The 18,169-nt window shown below is 50.9% G+C and overlaps 1 protein-coding gene across 1 annotated transcript in view; it reads left to right on the top strand.

The window, feature by feature from the left end:
• The window catches only part of zeb1a (zinc finger E-box binding homeobox 1a), a gene marked incomplete at both ends in the record, with an annotated part of 29,921 nt that extends 11,964 nt beyond the window's left edge, over nt 1-17,957 (top strand). Inside the window, 8 exons of the mRNA XM_080546912.1 lie at nt 4,064-4,234; nt 4,591-4,793; nt 5,645-5,753; nt 9,822-10,972; nt 11,066-12,118; nt 12,754-12,937; nt 13,410-13,897; nt 16,998-17,957. Of these exons, the coding sequence (XP_080403038.1) occupies nt 4,064-4,234; nt 4,591-4,793; nt 5,645-5,753; nt 9,822-10,972; nt 11,066-12,118; nt 12,754-12,937; nt 13,410-13,897; nt 16,998-17,957 (4,319 nt within the window). The remainder of the gene's footprint in view (nt 1-4,063; nt 4,235-4,590; nt 4,794-5,644; nt 5,754-9,821; nt 10,973-11,065; nt 12,119-12,753; nt 12,938-13,409; nt 13,898-16,997) is intronic.
• Nucleotides 17,958-18,169: the final 212 nt, after the last annotated feature.

The raw sequence follows: 18,169 nt of genomic DNA, 5'->3' as shown, positions 1-18,169 counted from the left end.
TTGCGATTCCCACCCCTAACTTCATCCCTGTGTGTTGTCAGACACCGTGATTTATAGAGTGCTAGATCCAGACCATACAAACTGCACAGTTTACAAGCTAATGTTAGGTCAATTCGCTAGAACTGGTTCAGAAGAAGAAATCAGTCCATCGTCACTTACATCGTCGTCGTCGATTAACCTTTTAGGTGGTTTGGTTATCCGATAGTGGAGATTCAAGGGAGTCAATAATGTTATCCACATCCATTGTTTGCACAGATCTCACTTAATACCTTAGATCTCACACCCCGGTCAAAACGGTAAATTCTAGTATTAATATCGCGTGCAAAATCATGCAATGCGTACCAAATACTGACATGTCAATCCGGACGGTAATATAATCATCAGAGGACCTCAGGGTTTGCTGAAAAACAGTAGGTAATTCCAGCCAGAATAATTACTGGGGTCCCCGGAGTATATCACTGACATGGTCGGTCCGGACGGGATAAAAATTACCGAATTACCCCAGGTAAAACATATATTACTGAGGTCCTCAGGTAATTTATATGCCGTCCGGACAGGGCTTTAGTAACACAGACTTCTTGCAGCACTCTCCCCACCTTGCTGTCTGCCATCTCCTGCAAATCCAGGAGTTGGAATGTGACTTTTTGGGCCAGTTTCACAGACAAGGTTTAAGCCTAATCCTGGACTAAAAAGCATCTTCAATGGAGATTTTACATTGAAAGTGTGATTTAGTCCAGGACTAGGCTTAAGCCTTGTCTGTGAAACCGGCCCTATAATGTCCTTTCTTAAGTCGGCGCTTACACACACACACACAGGCACACAGACACTGAAGGGTCTCGGTGATGGCCTGTGCTGTTGCTCTGGACCCTGGCCGTCTATCTCTGTCTGTCAGCTCCCAGCTCCACCCCTGAGGCCCTCTGCAGCCAGGGAGGCTGGTGGAGGTGGAAATCGGAGGACGGGGCTCATTTTCTCATTGTACAGTACGTAGCTTGAACCCGTCCTTCATTCACTCCACTCCCACGCATTTACAATGAGCCTCGGATCCTCCGATTTCTACCTCCGCCCTGCCTCCCCTGAAACGTCCACCCTGGACTCACCCAGCGCCACTCCCCTGGAGCCACGCCCCCTCCCCATCCGTCTCGTGGCGAACGTCCAATCTGTCTGTGTGACATGTCCAGGTGGGGGGTGGGGTGAGGTGTATGGAGAAGCCTGATCAGAGAGCAGCAGCACCCATAACCCCTCTCCCCGCTGTCATGTCCGTCCGTCCCCCCCCCCCCCCGCTGCTGATGTTGAACACATGCCCCTTCTCCTGTGACTCTGGGCCCCGCCCTTCCTAACAGTACGGGGCTGCAGGAACGGCTGATGTCTGGTGGAATTCTGAGGGGGGGATCAAAGAACATAATTGTAGAATGCGGTGGAAAACAGTCCTGAGAGCTCTCTCAGGAATGAGCTGAGAGAGGGAAACAGGGAGAGAGAGAGAGAGAGAGAGAGAGAGAGAGAGAGAGAGAGAGAGAGAGAGAGAGAGAGAGAGAGATTGAGTGAGTATGTGCGAAAGTGTGAGAGAAGCAGAGAAAGGGTGGAGAGGAGGAGAGAGAGGGAGGATAGGCAAAGAGAGAGAGAGAGACAAATAGAGAAAAAGTGTGTGAGAGAAAGAGAGAGAGAGAAAGAGAGGTAGAGAAGGGGTTTTGGAGTGCTGGTGTATGAGGTCATGGGAAGCAAAGTCCTTGCGTTAAACTTGAGGGTTAGCAGGACTCAGCCAAGGCTCCACCCCTCCTTTTATGAGGGTTCTTTTAGCAGCCTCTCTCTCCCTCCCTCCCTCCCTCCTTCTCTCTCTCTCTCACTAAGGCTGCACCTGTCCCTCTCAGCGGCACTCAGCAGGAAGGGGCGGGGCCTCTTGGCACAGGTCCTGCCACGTTTAAAGCGCTTAATCCCCATGGCAACCCCTTCAGCTGCGAAAGTGTTCAGTTCATCTGAGATAGGCTAGCCAGTCAGAGCCGGTCACACACACACACACACGCACACATACATACATACACACACACACACACACTCACACTCACACTCACACTCACACTCACACTCACACTCACACTCACACTCACACTCACACTCACACTCACACTCACACACACACACACACACAGTCCTCTCAGTGAAAGAGGCAGGCATCCAAGCACTCGGCCAGTCTAGAGGGAACTTTCTCCTGCTCCTCTGACCTCCATATCTGATCCATTTGCCCCCTCAGTCTGAAACTGGCTGCGGATGCTTTCATCATCGCTCGTTCCAACCGACATCCGACGGCGTCATATTTCGGGAGGATCGTTTGTAAAACGGCTGTTGAATTTGAATTTTGTTGAAACATTTCCCACAGAGCAGTTGGCAGAGGCGGCTGTGTCCTGCCCCTGCCTGTGTTCGCTGGGATGGTTGTTTTTTTGGCACAGCACTGATGTTTGTTTGTTTGTGTGAATGACCTCAGGTTAGGTTTAGCTGCAGTGTGTATAATGTTGATTAGAGGGAGTGTGTGTGTGTGTCTATCTGTGCATGCTGCGTGCATGCGTGCCAGCGTACGTGCGTGTGTGGTTGAAGCGCGTGTGTGTGTGTGTGTGTGTGTGTGCATTAATTAGAGGAAGTGTAAGACGCAGGGGGGTCGGGGCGGCGTGGTGTGTATCACCAGTACGTCCCCAGGTCACATTGCTCCAGAGTGTGTCATTTTAATGTATCTTAATCACCTTATTAATGACACATCCTAACGACCTTGCCTGTAAACCTCATTAGAGTCCCGCAGCAACACATGCTGTGCATTAACAACAATATTTAGTCTTCCACTCAGGCACATAGTTCTGTCATTCTGGTAAATATGGTATGTGTAAGAGCACCAGCCTAGTTTCAGTGTCTGCAAATGTGCCCCTCACTCTTTATCTTAAGTATTAATCAACTTTAATCAAAAAAATAACTCAATTTGAACCTCTTTCAATGACAGTTTCCTTTGTGTGTTTTCAACCGGGACAGTGCATTCACAGTGTTGTCAGTGGTAGACTTTCAGCGGTTTTGTCAGGCCCCCTCACAGGTCAGGGTTTAGTCAGGCCCCCTCACAGTCCCAGTTCCGGGTTTTAGACAGTTAACGGTCAACTACTGTATAATAATGACTGAGAGGCACATGAGGGCTTACATGAGGGCTTACCATGCAAACTAGTCACACATGTTTTCGGCGGTTGTGTACTCTCTGTATGTCTCTGTACTCTCTCTGGAGGGGTGTGGCATGAGAAGGAGAGGAGGGGGGGGGGAGGGAGAGGAGGAGAGAACTGTCCTTCTCTTCCTGAGAGGGGGGGGAGAAGGGGAAGTGCTCCAGGGTGAGTACCGGGAGGGGAGGGGAGGGGAGGGGCAGTCTCTCTGCTTAGACGTCCGTCGGCACGGTCTAACTGCTGGCCTTCCTGACCCCGGACCTCAGAGAGCCCTCCATCACGTTTGGTCTCATTCAGTGGTTCCATTCATCGTCTGGGCTTTTTTCTGAATGGGCTGACAGGACTGTGCATGTGCTGGATGAGTGTGATGCGAGTGTATGAGGGGTGGGCCCCTTCCTGGGTTCTGGGATCTGCGTGGCTGGTTGAGGTCAGGTGCGCAGGTGCCACCTAGTGGTCAGAGGCCACATAGCACTGGCCAAACAGGTTCCACCCCTGGGCGAACCTATTCCATATTAGGAATTATTATTAATGACTAATTATCCGATAAGAAAATATAAAATATACGCAATATTCAAAAATATACTCAAAACAGTAAAATGGTTGCTTGATGTAGTACTTTTACATTAACTTTTTTGGCATTTAGCAGACGCCTTTATCCAAAGCGACTTACAACAAATACATTTGTCTAGTCAGTAAGTGAATCATCTATCCATCAGTCATCATAAGAAAAAGTAATCTAGTTCTGTCACAATGCTAGAAGAAGGAATCTTTTTTATTTTATTTTATTTACAGTACAGAAACTGTACAGGGTGGTAGTGGGGATGGAGGGCCAGTGAAGAGTAGTAGTCAACCTGGTGTGTGTCTGTGCTCCTGTGTTTCAGGGAAGGAGGAGGGTGGCTCTGAGGAGGAGAATGACGATGAGGAAGAGGGTGGTAAAGATGCCCTGGTGGAGAAGATGTTACAGCAGGGCGACACGACCGTTATCTACCCAGAAGCCCCTGAGGACGGACAGCAGGAGAGGACGCCAGAGAGGGGGGTCCCCGACGAGAACGGTACTGACAACGGAACTCCCTCCAGGCGCATTCAAACCAGGGGAGGCCGGTGGAGGTAGAAATCGGAGGATGGGCTCGTTCTGATGCATGGAGGGGTATCAAACACACATTCCATGCACCACTACGAGCCCGTCCTCCGATTTCTACCTCCACCAGCCTCCACCGGTCGACACTGCTGCTGACTCGGAGTCGGAATCTCCCATGCAGTTTTTCTCCCATGCAGTTTCTCGCCCCACTTTGTTTACCTCTCCACACTATGGAGACCCTCCTTTGAAAGAGAAACGCAAGAATAAACACATCGTTTTTTGATCACATGCTCCTTCCCTCCCGCCTAACCGTCCCTCCCCGCGATCCAGGCACGCCAGACGCCTTCTCCCACCTCCACACGTGTCCGTACTGCGCCCGCGGCTACAAGCGCTACACCTCCCTGAAGGACCACGTCAAGCTGCGCCACGAGAAGAACGACTTCACCTTCAGCTGCTCCCAGTGCAGCTACAGCTTCGCCTACCGCACGCAGCTGGAGAAGCACATGAGCCAGCACAAGACTGGCCGGGAACAGGTAGCTACCTCTGTCTCTGTGTCTGACTCTGACTGTGTGTGTGTGTGTGTGTGTCTATTCCCCCTCCCCCCCTACCCTGCGCTCTCTCTCTCTCTCTCTCTGTCCATGTCTCTCTCTCTCTGTCTATGTCTCTCTCTCTCTCTGTCTATGTCTATGTCTCTCTCTCTCTCTGTCTATGTCTCTCTCTCCTCTCTCTCTCTCTCTCTCTCTCTCTCTCTCTCTCTCAGTCCATTAACAATGATTGTGTTGTCGGACTATCAGAGACTGTCTGGCGTTCCTTTGGCTAACAGTACTAATAGTTCTTACAGTAGTTATCTAACAGCCTGTCTGTCTGCCTGTCTGTCTGTCTGTCGGTCGGTCTGTCTGTCTGTTTGCCTGTCTGTCTGAGTGCCTGTCTGTCTGCCTGCCTGTCTGTCTGCCTGAGTGCCTGTCTCTCTGCCTGTCTGTCTGCCTGTCTGTCTGTCTGTCTGTGCGTGCGTGTGTGTGTGTGTTTACCCCCTCCTCCTCCTGAATAAATTGACTTTATGGATTTCTGTTTTGCATTGTGATTCATCATCCTGTCATAAGGCTGCTGACATAGGCAGAAAGTAAAGCTCCACTTGGATAATCAATGGGTTTGGGGGCGTCTCGTTTATTGATGTGATTGGAATATGAGGAAAAAGGTCCACTATGTCTCATCACCGTTAACTCTTTAACCTCTTTTATCGTTGCTCGAGTTGTATTGAGTTAGCCTTCTAGTTCTATTGAGCTTTGCCTCCATTCTTTGTGTCTGTACAGTGCATGGCTACTTTTACAATCTGTTTACTCTCTCTCTCTCTCTCTCTCTCTCTCTCTCTCCTTTTGTCTAGCCGCGCATCGTGGCCCAGGCGACGGCAGGAAACCGCAAGTTTAAGTGTACGGAGTGTACCAAGGCTTTCAAATACAAGCACCACCTGAAGGAGCACCTGCGCATTCACAGCGGTGAGTAACCCCACCATGACAAGGGCAACATTGATCCGTTGTCATGGCAACGCGGATCACACACGTCACCCACACAACCACACGTCACACTCACGCACACGTATACACACACACACACACACACACACACACACACACACACACACACACACACACATACACATACTCACACACAAGTGCGTAGTCCGTGGCCCTGACGCACTCACTCTGACTTACTCATATTGGTCCAGATGGATCACTTTTATTGTAATAATAATAATAATAATACATTTTATTTATAAAAGCACTTTACATATAAAATCTCAGAGTGCTACAACACAGTAAGATAAAGCAAAAAACATTCAATTAAAAGGCTAAAAAAAGGCTCTATTAAAAAGGTGAGTTTTAAGGCCTCATTTAAAAGCATCCACAGACTGTGGTGCCCTTAGGTGGTCAGGGAGAGCATTCCACAGCCTGGGAGCAGCCGAGCAGAAGGCCCGATCTCCCATCGTGCGGAGCTTGGTCCTGGGGGTCTTGAGGAGGTTGGTGGCAGTAGAACGGAGGGTGCGTGAGGAGGTCTGAGGGGTATGGAGGAGTTCCTTGAGGTAGGGGGGGGCAGTTCCATGGATGCACTGGTGGGTGAGGAGGGAGACCTTGAATTCAATTCTGAGGGAGACGGGGAGCCAGTGAAGTGATTTGAGGATGGGGGTGATGTGATCATATTTGCGCACCCTCATCAGGATCCTAGCAGCACTGTTCTGGATGTATTGAAGTTTCTGGAGGCAGCTGCTAGGAATCCCGATGAGGAGTGCGTTGCAGTAGTCCAGTCTGGAGGAGACAAAGGCGTGGACGAGCTTCTCTGCATCTGCCAGAGTGAGTGCAGGACGGAGTTTGGCAATGTTCCTTAAGTGAAAAAAAGCTGTTTTGGATATATGTTTGATGTGGGTCTCGTAGGTGAGGTGAGGGTCCATTTTTACGCCCAGGTTGGTAACAGATGAGGAGAGGGGAATGTTCTGGCCAGAGAAGGTGATGCTGGTGATGGTGGATGACCGGACCTGGTGTGGTGTGCCGACTAGGATGGCTTCAGTCTTGGAGCTGTTGAGTTGTAGGAAGTTGAGCTTCATCCACGCCTCTATCTCCTCCAGGCAGGTGGTTAGTGTGGATAGTGGCAGGGGTGCAGAGGAGGTGGGGTTGACTCTGAGGTAGAGCTGTGTGTCATCCGCATAGCAATGAAATGACATTCCATGCCTGCGGATGACACAGCCAAGGGGGAGCATGTATAGTGTGAACAGGGTGGGGCCCAGCACCGAGCCTTGGGGGACACCGCAGGTGACGTTGTGGGTGTGGGATTTCGCCTTTCCCAGGGTGACGTGCTCAGTTCTGCCAGTGAGGTTTGAGGTGAACCAGTTGTGGACGGTGTCAGAGAGGCCAATGGTGGAGTGCAGACGGTGAAGGAGGATGTTGTGGTCCACGGTGTCAAAAGCTGCTGTTAAATCCAGGAGAATGAGGAGGGATGGGGAGCCAGTATCTGCTGTCATCAGGAGGTCGTTGGTGTCCCTGACCAGAGCCGTTTCCGTGCTGTGGCCAGGGCGGAAGCCGGACTGAAAAAAACTCAAGGAGGTGGTTTTCATTTAGGTGATCCTTAAGTTTAGCAGCAACTACTCTCTCTAGTACCTTGGATAAAAAAGGAAGGTTGGAGATGGGCCTGTGGTTGGCGAGGACTTCTGGGTCTAAGGTGGGTTTCTTGAGAAGTGGTCTGATGACAGCAGTTTTCAGCGCAGATGGGACATGGCCGGTCTGGAGGGAGTGGTTGATGATCTTGGTGATGAGAGGACTTTGCGGAGAGATTGGACTTCACCAGGGCTGTGGGGAAGGGGTCCAGGGCGCAGGTGGAAGGCTTCATCGTCCTAATGATGTCCTCAACCTCTCGCTGTGTGATGGCCGAAAAACAGGAGAGAGGTTGGGCAATCCCAGGCTGTGGGTCGGCAGTCGGGACATTTAGGATGACAGAGCTGGAGAGGAGAGAGCGGATGTTGTCAACTTTTGTTCTGAAAAAAGTGATGAAGTTGTTGCACCTCTCCTCTGTGGCTTCTGAGTGTGAGAGAGTTTGTGACTTGAGAAGGTGATTTATGGTGGTGAAGAGTTGCTTAGAGTTGCCAGGGCTATTGTTGATGATGTTAGAGTAGAACTGTGAGCGAGCATCTCTGAGGGATTTAGCGTAGGCCTTTTGATGTTCTCTGTAGGCCTGTTTATGAACAGTCAGTCCCGAGGCCTTGAGACGCCGCTCAAGGACACGCCCAGCCGTCTTCATCTTCCGCAGTTCGCAGGTGTACCAGGGGGCTGAGTGCGAGAAGGACACTGTTCGGGATTTAAGAGGGGCATGGAGGTCCAGGAGACTGCGCAGGGACTGGTTGTAGAAGTCCACTGACTCAGTGACTGAAGGGAGATTATCAGAGCCAGAGGAGAGATGTTGGAGGTCCAGGGTCAGGGCGTCTGGATTGATGTTTTTAAGGTTCCTGAAGTGGATTTACCGCTTAGGCTTGGTGTGGGGGGAGGGGAACAACAGTTCTATTGAGATGGTCTTGTGGTCAGACACACCCAGATCGTAGACCTGTAGGTTGGTAATGGGGGCGGAGTTTGTGATGACCAGGTCGAGTGTGTGTCCCCTAGAGTGTGTGGGGACATCAACGTGCTGTCGGAGGTTGAGGCAATCCAAAAGTTGAAGGAACTCAGCTGCAGGGTGACAGGAGGGGGTGTCAACATGAATGTTCATATCTCCAATGATTATGATGTTTGTAGAGGTTGAGCAAAGTGTAGAGAGAAGGTCGTGCATCTCTGAGATGAATGCTGAGTTAGCTTTGGGGGGCCGGTAAAATGAGGAGTATGGACATGGGGAAAGGGGGCTTACATTTAAATGCAAGGCACTCGAATGAGGACTGTGTGGGCAGAGGGACGGGGGACAGCTCCAGTTCCTGTCGGTGTATAACAGCAAGGCCACCACCGCGACCAGTACTGCGAGCTTTCTCCAAATAGCTGTAACCAGGAGGACAGGCTTCATTTAGAGCGGAATAAACCTCAGGCTGGTGCCAAGTTTCGGTAAGGCACATGATGTCTAATCCTTTTTCCATGATGTGATCTTGTATGAAGGAGGATTTATTGTTGATAGATTGTGCATTAAAGAGTTCAATTTTAACATTGGATGAGGTGATAAATCTCTGTAGAGTCCAAAGCAGACTGAAATCCACTCCATGTTTTCTGTCCTGCTTGGTGTGTAGCGGTGTGCTACTAGATTCAGGTGCGACGGTGTTCCGATGACGCGGCAGACGTGCGACAGTGCGCTCCGTTGACCAGATAGATGTAATGAAGTTGCCATGCTGGTAAAAGACAAACTTTCGGCGTGAGCTTCTGTGAATGTAGCGGGGTCGGCGTAGAAGTCCAAGTTTTTGGATGGCTGGAATGCACGTTTGAGTGGTGCAGTTGTTGAGATTCAGCAGTTGCGTGATGGAATACTTCAGAGTAGGTAAAGGCAGGTAAATCCGTCGTAATCCAACTTGTATTTCAAATTCAAAACACGCAGAAATGCACAAGATATCTGCATAAGATATAAATGCCACGTAAAAGGCACAATTAATAACGCTAGATTAAATCGTTATATTCGTCAAGAGGAGAGGAGCGGCAGCCAGTGTGCGCCCGCGTTCCCTCGCGTTCTAAACTATCACTATTGTGAGATTTGTCGCGTTCTAAACTATCACTATTGTGAGATTTGTTGATTTGTCATTTGTGCTTCCTGTTTACAGTTATTAATCAATCTGTGCTCCTGACCAATGTGTCATCATTTGGTTGCCGTGGGCACCAGTAGAGACCAGCTGATTGAGAGAGAGAGAGAGAGAGGGAGACAGAGAGACAGAGAGAGAGAGAGAGAGAGAGAGAGAGAGAGAGAGAGCGAGCTGACTCCTTAATTACTACATTACTCAGCCTATTTGTTCATCACAGCTTTGGCTTTTCAAAGTTTTTAGTTTTGAGGGAGTTGAGTTTTTCTGAGGGGGGATCCAGTTGTGATTTGTGTGTTTCCGTTTGTTTCCCTCTCAGGAGAGAAGCCGTACGAGTGCCCCAACTGTAAGAAGCGCTTCTCCCACTCGGGCTCCTACAGCTCCCACATCAGCAGTAAGAAGTGCGTGGGCATGGTCCCTCCCAACGGCGTCCCCCGGGTAACCATCAAACCGGCGCCGCCCCCCTCCCAGACCCCTGGGGGCCAGGCGGCGGCGCCCGGCGCCCGCATCCTCCTCAAGGAGAAGACGGACGGCAAACCCCTCCAGGAGCAGCTCCCCCTCAACCAGATCAAATCGGAACCGCAGGACTACGAGTACAAGCCCCTGGCGGTGGCGTCCGCGCCCGCTCCCGCCCCCGCCACCACGGGGGCCAACGGGGGGTTCAACGGGGCCGTGGCTTCCCTCCAGACCACGGCGTTGCCCCATGGCATGGTCCAGACCCTGGTGCTGCCCACCATGGGCCTGATGTCGCCCATCAGTATCAACCTGAGCGACCTCCAGAACGTCCTCAAGGTGGCCATGGACGGAAACGTGCTGAGGCAGGTCCTGGGGACGGCCAACGGGATGGTGACCAGTAAGGGAGGGGTCGTAGGTCAGCAGCAGGTGATCTCAGCCATCAGCCTGCCGGGCTTCGTGGACCAGGACGGAAACACCAAGATCATCATCAACTACAGCCTGGAGCCCAGCCCGGCCCAGCCCGCGCCTCAGCTCCTCAAGAAGGTGGACCTCCCCGCCGCCGCCATCGTCGTCTCCGCCACACAGCCGGCCTCCAAGCCTCCGGTGGCCGAGAAACTCCCCCAGGACCTCAGCATGGTCCCGGGCTCCAAGGTAGAGAAGCTCCCCCAGGACCTCAGCATGGTCAAGACGGAGCCGTACTCCTCCTCCGAGGAGGTAGACGCCGAGAAACTCCCCCAGGATCTCAGCGTGGTCCCGGGCTCCAAGGTAGAGAAGCTCCCCCAGGACCTCAGCGTGGTTAAGACAGAGCCGGGCTCCAAGGACGATAAGCTCCCCCAAGACCTTAGTCGCCTCGTCCCAGGCTCCAAGGAGGGCAAGCTCCCCCAGGACCTCAGCCTGGCCAAAGCAGACCCCTTAGCCTCCAAGGCGAAGGCCGTGAAATTCCCCACAGACCTCAGCATCGTCAAGACGGAGCCGGACTCGGAGGCTGAACAGGAGATGGAGATGGAGTCTGAGGCTGAGGTAGAGGCTGAGGTAGAGGCTGAGGTAGAGGCTGAGGCTGAGGCTGAGGCTGAGGTAGAGTCCCGGGCAGAGCCGGCGACAGCCCAGACTGTCGAGGCTGAGACGCCAGAGAAGAGCCAGACGACCGGCGCAGACACGTGTTTACTGTGTGACGACTGCCCTGGCGGCCTGGACGTGCTGCACACGCTCCAGCACTGTAAACCTGCCAACGGGGGGGGGGAGGACGACCCCGCGGCCTCCCTGGACCCCTCCATCGCCGCCCTCCTGTCAGAGGGGGGTGTCACCCCAGGACAGCCCCCCCCGAAGAACCTGCTCTCCCTCCTCAAGGCCTTCTTCGCCTTAAACACGGAGCCCAAAGAGGAGGAGCTGGCCAAGATCTCGGACTCCCTCGGCCTCCCCGTGGACGCGGTGAAGAAGTGGTTCGAGAAGATGCGCTCCGGTCAGATCACGGTCGGGGGACCCCGCTCGGTCGCTCCCCCCGCCGAGGCCCGGCTCTCAGAGGCCCAGGCTGCTCTGGAGCAGAGCGGCGAGCCGGAGGAGCAAGCGGCCTCGACCCAAACCCAGGAGGACGACACTCCCGGCGAAGCCCTGAACGAGGCCGGCAGCCCCTCCCCCGCCTACCTCTCAGGCTCCGCCCCCTCACCACTAAACCTGTCCTCAAGCGGCCTGGTCATCGTCAAGACGGAGGACGACTCAGAGGGCGAGGCCCAGGCGGAGCCCCTGGACCTCTCCCTGCCCAAGCAGCCCCGGGACGAGTCCCACCCCCTGACCAGCCCCCCTTCTAAGGCCCAGGAGCAGCCCCTTAACCTCACCTGCCTGAGGAAGGACCCGCCTCAGCCCCAGCCTCAGCCCCAGCCCCTTCCCCAGCTGCAGCTCCAGACCCAGGCTCCAGGCAAAACCATCTACGTCACCACCTCCACCTCCCAGACAGCCAGCCAACCTGTCAGCATCCTCAACACCAGCCAGCTGCCCACCCTGGTGGCCATCACCAACCAGGGAGCGGTGCCCTGCCTACGGGCCATCAACACCACCACCAAACGGACTATCCTCATCCCCCAGCTCACCTACACTTATACCACTACAGCAGGGGGCGCCACTGGGGCCGACGCGCAGAAGACCGTCATACTCAACGGCTGCCAGGTGGGAAGAGAATATACATCAGGGGAGGCTGGAGGAGGTAGAAAGCGGAGGACCGGCTCATTGTAATGCATGGAATGGAATGAGGAGTGGTATCCAAAAAACATGCGTCGTAGGCATTACCATTAGCCCGGCCTCCGATTTCTACCTCCACCAGCCTCCCTGGAGTATACTGTACTGTATAAAATGTGTGAGGGAAGATGATGTGCATGGAAAGATACTCTGCTTGTTTTTTTTCTCGAATCTTGTTATGTTTCTGGATATTAATTGAATTCATGAATGAAGAGGTTTATGGATATGAGAGAGAATGAGACAGGGAGAGGGAGAGGGAGGGAGAGAGAACAGAATGAGTAAACGAAAGACCATTCAGACTGGATTGCCCTAGCAAACATGCACACACACACACATACACACGCACACACACACACACACACACACACACACACACCCGTGTCTCAGAGGGATGTAAGAGAAAAGCAGACACACCTTCCTGTAGGTGTGAGATGCTCACCTCATACGGTAACTACGGTAACCCACTTAACAAATAAAAATAGATGACATTAATTAGAACGTACAGAAATACAGGAAGTCATTAAACACGAGAGGTAGACTGTAACTGGATCTCCTTTTCACCTCAGCAGGACGAGAAACCGGACACGGGCTCCGAGGGCGCCTCCGCAGTGGAGGAGCAGAACGACTCTGACTCCGCCCCTCCTCCTCAGAAGATGCGCCGTCTGCAGAGTGGCATGTACGCCTGCGACCTGTGTGACAAGATCTTCCAGAAGAGCAGCTCCCTGCTCCGGCACAAATATGAACACACAGGTACGCACGCACGGACGGCACACCTGGAGACACAAACAACATGGCCGCCGCTGATGGGGGCGGGGGGGGGGGGGGTCCATTGGGTTCTAACCCCGAACTCTAAACTCTAACCCCTATCTCTCCTATCTCTAACCCCTAAACTCTAACCCCTATCTCTCTCTCATCCCTAACCCCTAAACTCTAACCCCTAAACCCTAAGCTCTACTCAGTTATATTGTGTCACACTTTACATTAAGTTACCCCTCTACCTGCGTAGTCACTCTTTTGATTATGTTATTACCTGTTACTGTGTAACAATAACATGTTATAACAGTAGTAATCACAGTGTTATTACACTAACATAATGGCAACTTAACACTGAATCATCTTTCTCTCTCTCTTTCTTTCTTTCTCTCTCTGTCTGTCTCTATCTCTCTCTGTCTCTCTCTCTCTCTGTCTGTCTGTCTGTCTGTCTGTCTGTCTGTCTCTGCAGGGAAACGGCCCCACGAGTGTGGAATCTGCAACAAGGCTTTCAAACACAAGCACCATTTAATAGAACACACTCGCCTGCACTCCGGAGAGAAGCCCTACCAGTGTGACAAGTGCGGCAAGCGCTTCTCCCACTCCGGCTCCTACTCCCAGCACATGAACCACCGTTACTCCTACTGCAAGAAGGAGGCGCTAGGGGCCCGCGAGGGCGGGGGCCTGGGGGGCCGGAGGCTGGCTGGGGGTCCTCTGGAGGGGTCCAGTCCCAGTCCCAGCCCCCCACTGGGCCAGCAGACAGACAGCAGGCCCACCTCCCCACCCTCCCAACTGGACTCTGACGAGAGGGAGAGTGAGGAGGAGGAGGAGGAAGAGGAGGAGGATGATGAAGGAATGGAGGCCATGAGCATGGATGATATACGGGTGGTGCAGGTGGGCGAGGATGATTACAGCGAGATCTACGAGGGGGAGGAGTACGAGCAGCCGGAAGATGAGAAGGTGGTGGAGGAAGAGGGGAGGAGAGAGGAGGAGGAGGTGGAGGAAGAGGGGAGGAGAGAGGAGGTGGAGGGGAAAGAGGGGAGGAGAGAGGTGGAGGAGATGGAAGAAGAGAGTAGAGGGGAGGTGCAGGAAGAGGAGGTGGAGGAAGAGGGGAGGAGAGAGGAGGTGGAGGTGGAAGAGGGGATGAGAGAGGAGGAGGAGGAGGTGGAGGAAGAGGGGAGGAGAGAGGAGGAGGAGGTGGAGGAAGAGGGGAGGAGAGAGGATGTGGAGGAAGAGGGGAGGAGAGAGGTGGAGGAGATGGAAGAAGAGAGTAGAGGGGAGGTGCAGGAAGAGGAGGTGGATGAAGGCAGGAGAGAAGAGGAGGTGGATGAAGAGAGGAGAGAGGAAGAGGAGCAGGAGGAGGAGTTGGATGAAGGGAGGAGAGAAGAAGAGGTGCAGGAGGAGGAGAAGGAGGTGGAAGAAGGGAGACGAGAGGAGGAGGAGGAGGAGGTACAGCAGGAGCAGAAGGTGGTGGAAGGAGATAGGAGAGAGGGGGAGGTAAAAGAAGAGGTGGAAGAAGGGAGGAGAGAGGAGGAGGTGTGTGAAGAGGAGGTGATGGAAGTGCAGCTGGGTGAGGCTGTGGAGGAAGAGGAGGGAATGCCAGAGACGGAAACCATGGTAACGCAGGGCGCCGTGGAAACTGGGGACAAAGAGCCTCACGTGGACAAGAAGACCACGGGGGAAAATGGGCAAACCATAGAAGAAGTCCAAATGAACGGTGAATGAAAATAAGTTTCCGATTGAGAATGGAAAGCAACGGTGTCAAATAGCAGGACAACATCATGTCTTGTCAAGAAGAGAAAAACAAACACGCTTGCCAGACGCTGTGTTTTGGTCCACTACTGTGTATAAATCCAGGTGTGCCTGAACTAGAAATAAAAAGAAGTGACTTTTCCTGTGAGAAAATTCAGTGTTAGGAAAATTGTTTATAGGAGTACAGATTTTGAACGGAAAGAGCTGACCAGTTTTGAACGATCTTTTGTTACTGACACATACCCAGGACATTTATTTTGTCAGTGTTACTAATTTTGTCGCTCATGTTTTAACCTTTTAACCTGTACAGATGAAGAAAAAAAAGATTTCTATACCTTTTTATTGCCAATGAAGTTTGCTAAAACAGTATTTTATTGAGTTAAAAGAACAAACCTCTGCACTACAGTATTCCTGGTTTACCTATGGGTACAACATGCCTCATATGTTGTCTATCCTTCAGTGTTATGATGTGTACACACACTAGCTAGATCTCCTTTATGTTAGCTAATGTTAGCGTAGCATCTGTTTTTCAGTTTGATTGTTGGCCTTAAGAAGAAGTTTTAAAAAATGTATTCTTGGGGGAGGTGATGATGTGATGTGGCTTCTGACGTCATAACCAAACTGTCCTATCAGGGAAGGTTGAGTCACAAACCTCAAAGCCAGCATCCTTACCCTTCTTGCTTTTCTTTGTTTTTTGTTGTTGTTGTTTTGTTTTTTAATCAACAACGATCAGTGTTATTATAGGGTCATATGAAGCAGGAGGGAGGGTTTGGTGAGAACTCCACCCCGATGCCTCCAGCCTTATGCAAGACCTGTGTGCTGGAAGTGCCATTGAACAGTGTTGTACGTATTTCTCCCATGTAGCCAGTATATCTCTATGGGCAACATGTCCCATATTGACTAATGTTTGTTTACTTGCTTGGACTTAGTTTTACTTGGTTTAGTGGGGCAAATGATTTGGGACTCCTACATAGTGTTTATGTACAAAAGAAACTTGAGTGTATTTCCTGTGTCTGAGCGTCAGCCATTACTAGTTGAGTGCACTTGTTTTAATAAATAAAAAAAAATGGTGGCAAGCTAACCCCCGCACTTCAGGTAACAAACGTTAGTGAACGTGGTCCCCGTTTATGATGTGTTTCAGTTGATCTTACCTAACCAGTGTTACAAGAATTGTTTTCAGTTTGATTTCTGTTTTTGTTTTTATGTATGTATGTCCTGTGTATGTTTTCAACAATGGCAGTATTAGAACCCTCTTCACTGATGAAGCATACCTGTTTAGTTTTTAGAGGACTTTTTATATTTGTGTGTCTTATTTTTATATTTCTTTTATGGTTATTTATTACACATTGTAGTGTACAATACTGTAGTTTGAATTGATACAATAATATATTTTAGTATGAAAAATGATTTGAAGGTAACCATGCCCAGAGCAGGCTGTCCAATTCTGGAACATGAAGGTTGTTTTAAAAAGAAAAGAAAAAGAATAAAAAGGAGGAGGTATTGTGTAAACATGATTTCTGTTTAAGCTAAAAAGATGAAGATGAAAACAGAAATTATGTCATAAACTAAAAGTGTTCCATGTACATCCACCCCCCAGGCTAGTCCACCCTGTCCTTACGTTGATATGAAGCTACTGAAAACTAACTTTGTGACTAAAAGCATGAGTCCTTGCTGTTGTAATGAAGGATTGATCTTGTTATGAAGCTGTTACTCCCCTTTTCAATGCCAAAATTAGATTCTCAGACGCCCCCCTTTTCTCTGTTGTTGTGCCAACTGGTTACATTGTACTGTTATGTCAAAGGCTACAAATTGTTTTATACATTTCTGTTTAATCCACTGTCGTTTTTATTGTGGTTTTATTTTTTTTATTTTTGTTTTGCTCCATTTTTTATGACTCCCCATCACAATAAAATACAAGAAAGCATTTCTGATATTGAGTGGTTTTATTTTTTTCCTTTTTATGGAATTATCGTTCATGTTCAATTAATTAATGTCATGTTGTATGTGCTGTCATTAGTTAATTAATCATTAGTTAACCAGTAGGTTAACCAAAAGGAAGAATTATTAAACATTGATGCCAAAGTGCCGTTCATGGGATCTCTGAAACTCTGAACTTCTGTGTTGAAATTAATTATAGGCATAATGATTGATTCTGATACTTTCTAAGTGGGAACCTCAGGTATTATCTTTGAACAAATTTCCAAGTCCGAAGTTTCCAGAGTTTCATGGCTTTCGATCATGCAGAAATAACACATTGGGCTATATTTGAACCGCATAAATACCAGTCTCAGTGCAAACGTACTGGCAGAGCCCTGCTACTGGTACAAACACACTGGCAGGGCCCTGCTACTGGTACAAACACCTGCTCTGGCAGGGCCCTGCTACTGGTACAAACACCTGCTCTGGCAGGGCCCTGCTACTGGTACAAACACAGGCTCTGGCAGAGCCCTGCTACTGGTACAAACACCTGCTCTGGCAGAGCCCTGCTACTGGTACAAACACCTGCTCTGGCAGGGCCCTGCTACTGGTACAAACACCTGCTCTGGCAGAGCCCTGCTACTGGTACAAACACCTGCTCTGGCAGGGCCTGCTACTGGTACAAACACAGGCTCTGGCAGGGCCTGCTACTGGTACAAACACCTGCTCTGGCAGGGCCTGCTACTGGTACAAACACCTGCTCTGGCAGGGCCTGCTACTGGTACAAACACCTGCTCTGGCTGAGCCCTGCTACTGGTACAAACACAGGCTCTGGCAGGGCCCTGCTACTGGTACAAACACCTGCTCTGGCAGGGCCTGCTACTGGTACAAACACCTGCTCTGGCAGAGCCCTGCTACTGGTACAAACACAGGCTCTGGCAGGGCCTGCTACTGGTACAAACACCTGCTCTGGCAGGGCCCTGCTACTGGTACAAACACCTGCTCTGGCAGGGCCCTGCTACTGGTACAAACACAGGCTCTGGCAGGGCCCTGCTACTGGTACAAACACAGGCTCTGGCAGGGCCCTGCTACTGGTACAAACACAGGCTCTGGCAGGGCCCTGCTACTGGTACAAACACCTGCTCTGGCAGGGCCCTGCTACTGGTACAAACACCTGCTCTGGCAGGGCCCTGCTACTGGTACAAACACCTGCTCTGGCAGGGCCCTGCTACTGGTACAAACACAGGCTCTGGCAGGGCCCTGCTACTGGTACAAACACAGGCTCTGGCAGGGCCTGCTACTGGTACAATGGGAAGCTTGTTCCACCACCGGGGCACCAAGACTGGTCTGAAGGGAATCTATAACAGATAACAGTTAAGAAACTGAGCCAGCTCGGAAAATGGAAAATGATTTCCTTTAAGTCTTTACCAAGGCTTTACCATGGGTGTGTGGGTGTTTGTGTGCTTTGATAATACAACAATAACAATCTATAATTTACCGTACATCCTAGAAGTGAAATAAATAAAAAAAGACATGTAAATCATTGGCACATTGTAATATTCT

The sequence above is a fragment of the Nansenia antarctica genome, assembly GCF_963989245.1.
Source record: "Nansenia antarctica genome assembly, chromosome: 16".
Classification (NCBI taxonomy): domain Eukaryota; kingdom Metazoa; phylum Chordata; class Actinopteri; order Argentiniformes; family Microstomatidae; genus Nansenia; species Nansenia antarctica.
The sequence above is the reverse complement of the archived record's forward strand: the minus strand, read 5'-3'. Positions and strand labels throughout refer to the sequence as shown.